The 12,715-nt window shown below is 39.0% G+C and overlaps 2 protein-coding genes across 5 annotated transcripts; one reads left to right on the top strand and one right to left on the bottom strand.

Moving 5' to 3' along the window:
- Nucleotides 1–469: 469 nt before the first annotated feature.
- Nucleotides 470–5,091, bottom strand: asf1ba (anti-silencing function 1Ba histone chaperone). Of its 3 annotated transcripts, XM_008295103.1 has the most exons (6): nt 5,081–5,091; nt 4,889–5,018; nt 4,656–4,777; nt 3,761–3,876; nt 3,259–3,435; nt 470–1,265 (listed from the first exon to the last, which is right to left on the bottom strand). In XM_008295103.1, exons 3-6 carry the CDS (start codon nt 4,762–4,764, stop codon nt 1,074–1,076), a joined length of 594 nt encoding a protein of 197 aa, XP_008293325.1. In that variant the 5' UTR covers nt 4,765–4,777; nt 4,889–5,018; nt 5,081–5,091; the 3' UTR covers nt 470–1,073. The 3 variants fall into 3 exon arrangements, with proteins under 3 accessions (XP_008293325.1, XP_008293324.1, XP_008293326.1); XM_008295102.1 differs by lacking the exon at nt 5,081–5,091 and having other exon boundaries at nt 4,889–5,028; XM_008295104.1 differs by lacking the exon at nt 5,081–5,091 and having other exon boundaries at nt 4,944–5,028.
- Nucleotides 5,092–7,434: 2,343 nt separating this feature from the next.
- crb3a (crumbs homolog 3a) lies at nt 7,435–11,043 on the top strand. Of its 2 annotated transcripts, XM_008295100.1 has the most exons (5): nt 7,435–7,516; nt 7,755–7,842; nt 8,118–8,334; nt 9,845–9,888; nt 9,982–11,043. In XM_008295100.1, the coding sequence occupies exons 3-5, from the start codon at nt 8,181–8,183 to the stop codon at nt 10,192–10,194; spliced, it is 411 nt and encodes a 136-aa protein (XP_008293322.1). In that variant the 5' UTR covers nt 7,435–7,516; nt 7,755–7,842; nt 8,118–8,180; the 3' UTR covers nt 10,195–11,043. The 2 variants fall into 2 exon arrangements, with proteins under 2 accessions (XP_008293322.1, XP_008293321.1); XM_008295099.1 differs by lacking the exon at nt 7,435–7,516 and having other exon boundaries at nt 7,654–7,842.
- The last annotated feature ends 1,672 nt before the right edge of the window (nt 11,044–12,715 follow it).

The following is a 12,715-nucleotide window of genomic DNA, read 5'->3' as shown; positions in this document are numbered from 1 at the left end:
TTGAAACGATTCGTCTGTCAAACGGCTTTGTCCCGCCTCCCGGACTTGCTCGTAGCCAATACGCCCATAACTGTAACTGTGTTTTTCTTTTTGCTTCAAATTATCAGCTGTTTGCATTTATAACACTGAATTTCGTTGCGAAAACAAAGCGAAGGCAGCGATTTTGCAATCACCATCGTTTTTGCAGTGCAATATTTTCTCAAGTCAGTATTGTAGCCTAGCCACCCCCTTTTACCCGAACAATCTGTGATTGGGTGTGACGTTAGCACAGGCTATTTTTAGTAAAATGTGAAAATATGAGGGGATACTCACACTATTTGTGCTACAGATCAAGTGCATCATGGAAAAAAATACATGTGTAATGCATACCTAACAAACACAAGAGAAATCCATAGGATTTCAGATGCATTCTGAAAACAATCAAATAATTCAAGTATTTATGAGGAACAGCTATTCATACACAGACACATGACAAATACAATGTTTTATTTGGAACACAAATTTGAAAACAGGAATTAAAAAAAAAAAAAAAACATGGAGGAGGTAACATAGCCCATACAAAGCCCATCCAAAACTCCTCAATCTAAGTGGGAAAAAGTCTAAGTGCATTGTGAACACAAATATAATTGCAGATTATCAAATTCCTGTACAGCAACATATTGCAATTTACTTGCCTATTGCTTCAGTGCTGAAATCCTCTTAAATGGGTACAAATCCGTTCTGCACCAACAAAAGGAAGGAAGGTGAATCATGCACCAGCTTTCGTATGTTTCAGTTCAGCTGCAGTTGCGGTTGTAGTTGCTGTTTCCTTTCCATACTTCAATATTGCTTTCATGGCAAGGGACTATCCATCTATAAATTACAATCATTCCAGTAGGATGTTCAGACTCGTCCTTGGAACAAATGTTCATTTGAAGGCCAAGGTGACAGTTCATTTTTTGAGAAGTTTCAGGAAAATAAGGGCAGCTGTAAGGCAGGGATGTCTGTACATCCATTCTTCCACACTAGAATGTCCATAGGCATTCTTCAAATGTAACATCTCGTGAGTCATCACCTTTAGGCAGGGGGGATCTCTATAAGAAGTCCATAGAGTTATCTGGTAATATTCCCAAAGGTGGAGCCTTGCCTGGGAGACAGGATGGCGGGAGCATGGAGTTTGAAGAAGGATCCACGTTTTCAGAGTCTTCCATTCGCTCTGCGCAGCCTTCCCAGTTTATATGGAATCTGGTAACACGCGGGTTTGATGCTAAAATATTTCTCTGGAGCTGAAAAAAAGAGCACATTGTGATAAATACTTTGTGCTTGTAAATCACATATACAGTAAATTAGCGATACCCCTCATAAGCTTCCTATATAGAACTATTTTGCACCATACATCCAATAGCTACATCTAATCTAAAACTTTTTCTGCATGTTATTACAACATCAAAGTGGAATTCGTAGAAGATTTTTTTTTTTAAATTGCAGTAAAATGTTGTTAAAATGTAAATCAAACTTGTCTATTAAGGAGAGATGTGTATAATAACTGTCATAAAGTAAAACATAAAATGTCTACATAAGCATTTTACAACCATAATGGAAACATCCGTTTAAAAACATTTGAAAACGTTTAACATTTCCCTAAATAATATGCTTTCTCTGTTAGATGCAGCTAATATTTACCAACATGCACACTGCCACTATCTGGCAGATCTGGTGGTCTCAGGAATCAGGGCAAGATAGGATGAAGCCAATGCTACAAAGATACCAATTAGTATTCATTCAACAATAATCATATACACAACTATATAATAACCTACAGCTTTACAGCTGGAACCAGTGCAATCCCTCATTCCAATATTTTTTTTTGCACCTGTGAGTGAAAGGTTTCATTCCAAATGTCAGCCACGTTAAAAATGTGACACCTACAATCAAAATCCTTTGTCATTACAGGAAAACTCACAGGGGCTTATTACTGAAGTTACCATCTGAACGAACAACACAGCCTACGGAATGGGAAAATTTCTGCTTTTTTAACTTACATAACCAAGGGAATGTGATAATTATACAATCACAGCATTTATTGTTCCAAACTGCAGGCTCAGTAGAACGATCATCTTTAATTCCAGGTGGACATGCTACTAAATTTCTACCTTTCTATTTTAATGATCAACAAAATTAAAACATGTTATTAAAATGCTGGAGTCCTGTAATGTGTAAGGTATTTTAATTAAAATTTGATGAATGTCTACAAAACGTATTTTTAAAGACTTTTTTTAGGGGGGTGGGGGGACTGGACTTTGTGTACAGCAAAACTCCTTTGAACCTGATCTTCAGTGACACAGAACATTTTATATTCCAGCTCTGAGAATACAGCTATATTCAAAAGTTTAGGCCTCCCTGGACAAATTACACAATTTATTGATTTTTGAAGAGAAAAGACGTAAACACAGTCGCTGCATGAAAAAAGTCTGTTACTTCAAATGCTGGACAGAAAGAAAAAGCATAGCCCCACATGACTGCAGAGGACCTGGATTTGGTATACAGTTCCATTGTGCAGTGCTGGTGCACAAAAAGAGGGCGCTTCCTTGCACCCTCTCTCCATCAATGTCCCAAAAACTATTCCTCCTTCACCATGGACGTTCCTACCATTACTTAAATGTACCTTGAGACAACAAGCAAGGAGGCTTTGGAAGGAGCTACGAGCAAGAAAACTCAGGTGTTATATACGCTACATAGATTAGTTTTTATCAAGTGGCGTAACATAAAAATGTTGCACTGTCACTTAAGACTAAAGCTTTGGATGAAAGGCTTTCTTATTTGGCAGCCTCATCTCCTCCATCCATGCGTCTCTTCCTTGCATCTATTATCTTCCAAGGGAGGAGATCAGACGCGAGGAAGAGACACAAGTGAGGAAAGTGAAGACACCTGTTAGCACAATACCTGCAATCTTGTCATAAAGGTCAATGTCAGGGATACAAAGCAACAAGTGGACAAGCCAGACCTGTTTTGGAAACAAGTGTTGTGGACAGATTGGTATTGAGCTCTATGGCCACAACCATTTATCCCGTCTTACGAAAAAAAAAAAAAAAAAAAAAAAAGAAGCAGCATTTCATGAACAGCACATCTTGCCTACTGTTAAGCACAGGGGTGGAAATATTCTGCTTTAGGTTTGTGTTGCAGCCAGTAGCCCAAAATCTTGCAAACCGGTAATGTAAAGATTAGGCAGTTACGTTGGCATTGGAATTCAGATCATCCATAAATCAAACACTTTCTAACCTGTGTGTAGTCTGGCTTGATTGGAGGATTTTCACGAAGTTCTGGATCTGTGTATTCATTGTTCACATAGTAACCAATGCGAATGAACTCTTGGCCGCGGTATGTGCAGGTAATCAGCACTACAGTTACACCAACAGCATCACTTTCAGGAATCAATCCAGTGTTTGGGGCATCAGCCTGCAACAGAAATACAACACAGAGATGTGCAAAAATAGAAACACATACAACAAGTATGACAAGACAGAGAATAGGACCATAATTGACAATACAACACTTTCAGTGTGTCTCTGTGGCCGACTGGCCAAACGAAGTGAAAATACAAATAAGCTCAGTCTTGACATGGCTATGCTGTCAAAGAGCAGTTAAAAAGGATCCTTTCAAAGCAGAGTCCTACATTAAGTGCAATGTATCTGCCTTTCATCTGAAACAGTTCTCAACATATAACATGTGGCAAAAGCAATGTGAAGTATTGTTTTAGTGAGTTTTATTTAATCAAACACACCTGAAACACAAACATATGTCTCCCAGCAGGTACAGGACCAACCAAGACGGAGTCGAGGATTTGATCATACTCTTCACTCTCTGCTGAGCCCACATAGATGATCTTCCATTCCAGGTCTATAAAAAAAAAAAAGGAGTAAAACAAAGTTATGTTTGACTGGAAAATATAAAGTTATATTTGTAATGCTGAAAATAAAATAAAAAACTAATCAAAGAATCAGATGATCAAATCACAATTCAACAAATATTAATTATGACAGATGTATGCATCTGAATGACTAAAACAAAGTAAAAATGCCAAAGTTGGCCAAAGTAAGTAAGTGCTTTTCTCAGTTTCGTTGAATTACGTGCAAACATGTGTAGTAATAGACAGGTGGAGTACAAAGAAATACATCTATTGTCATATGCAAAAAAATGCAGACACAAAACTGAATGTTTAATTTAATGTGAAAAGCAAAACCGTTGACATGCCCACTAACAATGTACACAGATCAATATGTACAATTCACTCTGGATTATTATTTATATTTGTATGCTACAGACTATTCAGCACAGAAGACTGAATGACTAACGTGTTCGGTATGAGTCGGGTGCATTATTACCAGGAATAGCATTAGCATATTTACACTTTTTTTGAAAAATTTGATCTGAGTATACTTGGATGACTCTGAGATGTGCCCAACATGGAAAAAAACACCCAACCAAGTTGTGTTATGGTACTTTACTGTTGCTTTTAAAGTAACTCCAATGTTTTAGCAAGCAAGACCCTCTCCCTGAAGTTAGCTAATGTCGCTAATATTATGCTAGCCGTTCGTTAGCCATTTTACAGCCTGAACTCTCACCAGAGTCTGGCCTGAACCCAGCGACAATGACAGCGATTCAGCGACGGTACCCACCTTCAGGGAGATCCTCCATACACTCGAACGTTATTTCAAACTGAAAGGGATTTCCAAAAGGACTCGGGTTATCCAGGACAGCCACATTCAGCACCTGTACCTTCGCCATTGTTGCTGGAGCGCTAAAAAGAGAGAGACGAGCAAAAACAAACGTTCAAACCGGTTTCCCGGGGAATGCTTTAAAAGCAACACTACAACACAAGCTCTGAACAGCAGCGCTAGGAGCCACACACCTTAGGTTTCACCCAACGTAAGCCTTAGTTACACGATTAAATCCACACTACTTACTTAATATATGCTCAGCATAAAAAGGATTAATTAAATTTGAGATTAGACTGCCGCTCTCCCGCCGCTTTCCCCGTCCTACCCAGGTTTCACCGCGCCTACGGCAAGCTGCGAGGAAAAGAGGCCCGCTCCGCCACAACAAACGCAAAGTGCCTCTACTGACCCCTAGCGGCGCAAAAAGAGACGCCCGGGCCTACAGAAACCAGTTTCTGTGCTTATTTTATCCATTAACACTATATTTATTTCCTGACTGACCAAAGCAAATCAAACTGGAAGAATTATTTTCAACCTCTACCAGAATAAGTCAGTCCACATGCTGCTGCCATTTTCTTTCTGTTTTTATTGGACTGCAGCCAATGTTCACAATAAATTCCTTGGTCAGGGAATGATACAATAAAACAAAACCTTTGAAGTGCTCCACCCTAAGGAAGACGAAGATAGACAGAAACGTCCCCTTATGCAAATCACAATTTCACCTTGGAAATGATTAAATCTAATCTTAAATATATATATAATATATGCTTCAGCTTGGGCTACAGGGTGCTCAGTGGTCAGCACTGTCGCCTTGCAGCTAGAAGATCCCCACTTAGGACACCTGGGATCTTTCTGCATGGAGTTTGCATGTTCTCCTCGTGCAGCGTGGGTTCTCTCTGGTTCTCTGGCTCTGGTGATTCTAAATTGTCCATAGGCGTGAATGTGAGTGTGCTTGGTTGTCTGTCTCTAAGTGTAGCCCTGTGATGGACTGGTGACCTGGTGATCTGTCCAGGGTGTCCCCTGCCTTCACCCTGAGTCAGCTGGGACAGACTTCAGCGACCCTAGTGAGGATTAAGCGGTGTATAGATAATGGATGTATGGATGGATGCTTCAGCTTCACAATGTAATATTTACTGCAAGACTACCCCTGGGCTGTGACTGTATGCCTTGGGTTAAATTTATTTTCGTGGTCATATTCTAGATGGGACAACTTACACAGCCTTTCTTTCAGGAATAAAAGAAAGAATGACAATCACTTCAACAAAAATGCACTACTTGAAACTTAACATGCATGTAACATAAAGACCAGCAGGTCAAACTTAGAGAGGCTTGGCAACAAATTTCACCTCCAGTCACAAGAATCTGCTGAATAAACAGAACCTCCAACAAGACAGAGGACTGCTGCCATGTGTGCATCTCATGAGTTAACAATAAAATTGCTCCTAAACTCCACTGTTTAACACTAAATAGGAATTTAGTGAAATTTACCAATTTGTTTTAACTGTTTTGTTAATTTCAGGTAAACTCAACCTAAATTATCTGCTCTTTTGTCAGACAGTTTTAGAACTTCTACACATTTGTTGTCTGATTTGACTCAAAATCCTGAGTTAATGTAATCTACAGCTCAGAGTTTTATCAATTCCTAAAATCGAGTTTTTAAAGATGCAAACCTAAAATGCTTGCAGACTTCCCAGTATTTGAATGTTAAAATGCTCCTTAACGCTCTTCTGTTGTATCCTGAAGAACCCATTCACAATAAAAGCTTGCTGTGCATTGTTTGGTAAATCCCAGTTGTTTCTTACATATGAATGAAAACAGTGCTCCAACTGATGAAGGTTAGTATTGAATTCAGTCCCAACCAAGTCATTTTCAAAGATTTTGCGATGAGCTTGATTTTTATAACTCAGCAGGTCAAAACTCATAAAATGACATTGAAATAATTCAACCTAAGCTCAGTAAACTCATTTTGAAGGCATCAGAGAAACTTGTGTTTTTAAGATGAATAAGGTTCAAATGATTTTACCATGTGTCATGCCTATTTACAATAAAATTGTTACATTATAATCTGATATATCTTAGCTGATGCCATGACTTTTTCAGGAAGGGTTTTGTCACTACTAACCTTGACACCTAATTTGCTCACTCTGATAAACAAAACGCAGCAAGTCACACAGCAAATGCTGATTTCCAAATTTCATATCAGAGGAACATTGACAGCACACAAACAAACTGGCACTTCCTCAGTGTGACTCACTGCTGCAATATAAGAGTGATTTTTCCACAGGCCCTTCTCACTAAACGCCTCAGTGCTTTCATACACTGTCCACATAAAAATAAAAAATCTGAGCAGCACAGATTAGGCCTGAAGCAGCCTACTTTTTCTTTGCCCCTCTGAGTCCGAGAGGAGGAGATTAGGTGAGGATTAGAGCCCACTGGACCAGCTGGCCTCCGAATTCATCCTTAAAATATCTCAGGAATGTTGATATCCTTTCTCATGACGACGAAACATGAAACCTGATGGAGGCGCTATTCGGTGCCACCTTCATGCGCCAGGTTGCTAAGGTAAGAGCAGGGAAACAGTGTGCAGGCTGGAGCAAGTGGGAGAAAACTGACATCATAGACAAAACCAGTTCGGTTATTGTCCGAATCTGGGGGGGAGACACAACATGACATACATGTGATCAAAAGTTGTGAGTCTATCTTGAGGATTTTTAATTTTTTTTAAAGAAAAAAAGAGGAGGAATCGGGGCTGCTGTGTTTCACTAAACTGCGCTTTTCTTCATCGAGTTTGTACAAAGGAGGATCTGTGCGCCCTGCTGCAGGTAGATAACTGTGCTCAGGTATTGTAACACGAAACTGAACCATGTGACCAATGGCGATCTGAGGAGTAGACGAGGGGGAAAAAAAAACTGCTTTACATAAAACACCAACAGGTAGTGCAGCCGGCCGGGGATGTAGCTCCAGAGGAGTCAGTCAAGTACTTTGGCGAGCGTTTCACTTCGCTCGAGGTGTTTCCTGTGATGTTCATCGGACTTTATTTTTGTTTCTGTTTTTGACAAGGTGAGGCGGAAGCGGCTCGTTCGTGAGGAATCAACCTGTTCCATGTTTCCCGTTTTGCTTCGACCATCTGAAAACGACCGGATCAAGGGTATGTGTTGAGTAAATGTGCGTAAAATGTATAAACTGTCTTATAGCAACAGTTATAGCAAAAGTAAGAAGGCTTGACATTAATGTTGTTTTCCAACTGTGACACTCGCACTATTAATAGCTGATTATTTTCCTGTAGACTGGGCAGGTTTAATGGTGATTCAACATCAGGTTGGCTGTGACTCAGTGGTTGTGGTGTGAGCAGACAGACGTAGATTAAAGGCGTCTGAAACATTATCAGAGTGAGCTCAAAAGGATTTTCTCTTTACATTGCAGACAATCATGTGTCATCAACTCATATGGGAGTGTAACAAATCCTCACAGTGACCGCTCGACCCAATGAAATGGACCCAAGCTGATGCCCCAAGGCCCCAGTCTGCCCTCCCTTGGCCTTGCTGGCTTGAGATGGCAGCGTGTCCGGATGTGCCAGCCGTACCTGGAGCTGTGGTTGGGAGCGTTTTACTGCTGATACTGAGCAATAATCCTGTGTGGGGTGAGTTAGTCGCCTTCCGAAACACTCCTAAACAAATAAGCCATCCTTCTGAGCACACTTACACACAAATACACACAAATGCTCAACACTGAATCCTACAATGACAAATAAAAAAGCTGTGGAAGAATGTTAGACGTGCACAGGCTTGTCAGCATTTTGTAAGAACATTATTGGACTAAGCAACAAAAATTGATAAACAGTCTGCCCGGTGACTGAAAGGTCTTAGTTGATTATCAGTAATTGTGTATAGAATTCAATGTCACAATCTATTCTGCTTTCTTTTGCGTTTCCCCTCTTCAGTAACTCCTTGCTTTTTGTTATCAGGTTGTACTTTTGCCCTTGGAAGTTTACTATTTGTCCAAGTAAATGATTGACTCAGAGCATGGTAGGGGAGGGTTTTAGTTTTCAAAACTTACCTTTATATTTATGTGATTCTCTCAATGCTCAAAATTCGTTTTTTTCCCGTTTTTCAAACCAGTGGCTGATTCAGTCCTCTGCATTCCTGAGCTTCTCCCTCTTATTAGTTCTCCTGGTCAAGTAGTTACTATGTAGTTTCATGATATAACAGAGTAGTCACATGGCTGGTCATGGATGAAATGAAAAAAACACTGGACTGGTGGGATACCTGGAAGGTTTTTAAGAGTCTGTAGCCTGGAACATGTGCATGAGGTTAAAAGTCACTTCTTCTGTCCTGTGCTTTCTGTTTTTTCTTTCTATTTAGCCTGTTTACAAAGACAGACAAAATAAAACTGCATGACTTTTAAAAAGTGAATCACATTATTGTGTTTTTGTCTCATGGTCATTGATCTCATGACTGTTATTTATTACTGGAGAATGACAGTCACATCTCTATTATGATTCACACACACATTTAGCAATTTATTCATCAACTCAATTTAAAAGATCCCTCCGTGTGCCTTTATTCAGACTCTGCTTACATGCAAGCACTAGTTTGTCATTTTGAGAAGTATTCTTGCTTGCTGTTGCTTTTGCTTGATGAGAAGCTTAGCTTAGCAATGAAACTGGAAACCAGGAGAAATGTTTAAACTGTAGTAAAACTGAAGTGAGAAAACAACATTTCACTGTGTTGTAGTAGGTCATGTCCAGGACTTCTTCTTTGTCCAGACCAGAAACTTCCTATGTCTCCCCTAGTTGCAATCGAAGCTGTCCATCTTACTCATGTTTTATTTATTTTTTTTAATGTCAGATTATTCCTTTAAATTCAACCAGATGACTTACAGAAACCAGGTTGTAAAATAAGTTGAATATGTGTAGTTATGTAGTAAATACTTTACTCAGTGCAGTAAACTGGTTACTTACATATCCAAGTTTACATGCTCTACAAGAAATAGTTAAAGCAGCTGATTGTTATTAACTGAGAATTTTAGCTAAGCAGATAGGAGACACATACCTGTATGTATAAAGTATATTTAAGCAAGCAGTGAGAATTAGCTTGAAAAGAGTTTTTTATTGATACTGCAGTGTTGCTGATGTGTCTGTTCTTTTACAGGGAATAGTACCACTGCTGCAAGTGTCACACGCCCTAACAATGCAGTGAGTGACAAACCTTTCTAATAACCAGTAAATAACAGAACATATCCTTTGTCAGCAGACATTGTCCTAACTGTCCTGTATTGTTTCCTTTAGACGGGACCCAATATTGCAGCTATCGTGGCCCCTACAGTCACCCTGGGTGTTCTGGCCATAGTCTTGGCTGTTCTCGCCTGGCTGTTCTGTGTGGTGAAGAAGAAGAGGCAGACTGAAGGGACGTACAGACCCAGTGCTGAGGAGCAATCTGGTGCACGCAGCGTGGCCGCACCGGATGCACTGAAGTTACCGAAAGAGGAAAGACTCATATGAGATTTTGGGGCTTTTTGTTTCTTCAAAAATCCTGAAAAGACAGAGGGCTGCCTGCATGGCAGCGTTCCTGTGTGACCAAGCTCTCGCCTTTGAGCTAATCAGTGAAAGAAAAGTTCCTCCGGGTTCCAGAGAGAACAAAGACTGATCATTGAAACTCCATAGCGCAATGCATTTACTTTCCGCTCCATTTCAACAAGCACTGAATCACTTCTGCATGGTACGGATCCATCGCCTTGTGGATTTAACTTTGAAGAATTCAAAGAGGTCTGAATATTGATTCTACACAAGTAAAACAGGAGCCGCAGTATTTTATCAGCACTAACAACTTTAGTTTAGAGATGCTTTATTTTCTCAGTTGCCTTAATACACAATTCACAATGTAGCTGTATTTTATTCAATTGTAGTCTGTTATGAAATCACTTTTTCATTGGCAAAAACTACGCTGATCTTTTACCTCAAACTCTTTTTCAGTCCATCCCATTTGAGAAGAATATGAATGCACAGATGTTTTTTAAAATATATATTTATGTGTCCTACGGATGTAATTAAACATCTTGTCATAGTGCAAATACTCTTGATTTTAAGGAACTTGCGCCTTGATCTTAAAAAAGAGGTTCTACTTGGGAATCATACCAAGCAAAAGCAAGCAGCTGTTTACACTTTAAGTATTCTGTAAGTAATTCTACAAATTTCAAGCCACATTATTTAAACATTTCATCAGATCATCCATGAAGCACGTGATTTATTGTAATCTAGAAGATATGTTTTACAGCGTCACGGCATGTTTATTTATGCTTTTGTCAAATAAATATTCTATAATATTTGTGTAATTAAACTTTATGAAGCATTTTGAAGTCCCAGTAGTGCCCAGAAGGAGTTTGAAAATGGGGGAGTAGGCAGCTATTCATCCTGTTCTAATTCATGAACTTTATTCAAAATGCATGATGTTTACTGATTATTTACAGGATGCAGTCCTAGTCAAAGTAAGAAATGGGTATGAAGAAGCTGTACATCTAATGAATCTCAATATGAAATGCCCTTGTGAGCAACAGTACACCAGTTGAGGCCTAAAAACTCTAGGCAGGATTGAGGAAAATCTAAGTAAGTCTATAACAACTGCATGTATTTGTACACTGAGTCTTAAGACGATAAAACAGCTGCGGAGATAAGAAGAGCGTGAAAGGATCCGCCGCTGAGTGTATTTAAAAAGTCACTGGAACAGTGGAGTCATTGTTAGTTTCCATGCTGTTATCGGTAACGAAAACAACATAGAGACAGTCTCTTCTTTTCTTTCCACGTCTCCATGTCTTCTAAGATTTGATGTATTTAAAAACTACAAGACAAATGACCAACATGTTTCACATTAAGGTGTTCAGTACATAGACACATGTTCTGGGTCTCTGTAGATTCTGAATGTAGAGATATCCTTACCCTTATCCACATTCACTGTACGGCCATATGATTCCAGCAATAGCATTTTGATGAATTTTCAGTTTACTCTCATGGAGCTGAGTTTGGACCTTCAATGAGTTTTTTATGTGACATACGATGAGGCAGCGTAAAGGAAGGGTCCCACACATAGACACTCCTCCCATCACATTGACTTTAAACTTTGATGTCAAATAACCTTTGGATGAATTAAAAAATGAGGGGAAAACACTGGATTTGAAAAAGTATTTTCAAAGTATGTGTTCACACTGACTGTACAGGACAGTAAACTGGTGTAGAAGTTTAGGACAAAACATTCATTGACATCGACAAACACTTGATCTCAACAAAAAACTTAGGCGAGGATCAAAAAAATTTTTTTTTCTGTGATGATTGAAATAGAATAACTTTTTACTGATAGCACTGCTCTGACAAAACAAGCCGATCTTTAATTTAGCTGATTAAATACACCCAACAGGCTTTCACAAATTTGAAGAAACTACATTCTCAATGGCATTTGCTCAGGAATTTTATATAAAAACTGCTAACATAGTTTCTTCCTTATCAATAGGAGCTGGGTTAGTTTCACGTAGACAAAATGTTCTTGCTGAACCGGCTTTTACTTACTTACATGACAGCACAGCCTGTTTCCTGACTGGCTGTCTTTCAACTGATAAAAACTGAGCTATATTCATTCTTTTGTTGCTATTTTGCTGAATATTGCTCAATCATGATTGCTAATGTATGCGTAATAATCCAAACTGCACATGAGTGGACTTCAGAAACCACATTTCATCACTGGTGAAGCTGGAAACATGACTACAAATATTTGTCATATTGTTTTGTATTCAAAGCTCAAATGTTCAATGAGTTCCCTTCTTCAGATAGTTTAATTTAATAGTCATGGAAGGTGCAAAGTTAAAAACTATTCAGCATTTAAATCAGAAAATAATGTGTATTCAAAGCAATGTGTCACAGATCCCATAATCATGTTGTGACCACATGTCAGCATGTTGCAGAACAGACTGTTACTGACTGTAATTGAAGTGCTGTAAGGTCTACAAAAACTGTCATCTCACACATAATATGAATC

Source organism: Stegastes partitus, unplaced genomic scaffold, assembly GCF_000690725.1.
Source record: "Stegastes partitus isolate 25-593 unplaced genomic scaffold, Stegastes_partitus-1.0.2 Scaffold1020, whole genome shotgun sequence".
Classification (NCBI taxonomy): domain Eukaryota; kingdom Metazoa; phylum Chordata; class Actinopteri; family Pomacentridae; genus Stegastes; species Stegastes partitus.
Note: the sequence above shows the minus strand (reverse complement) of the source record. Positions and strands in the feature narration are given on the sequence as shown.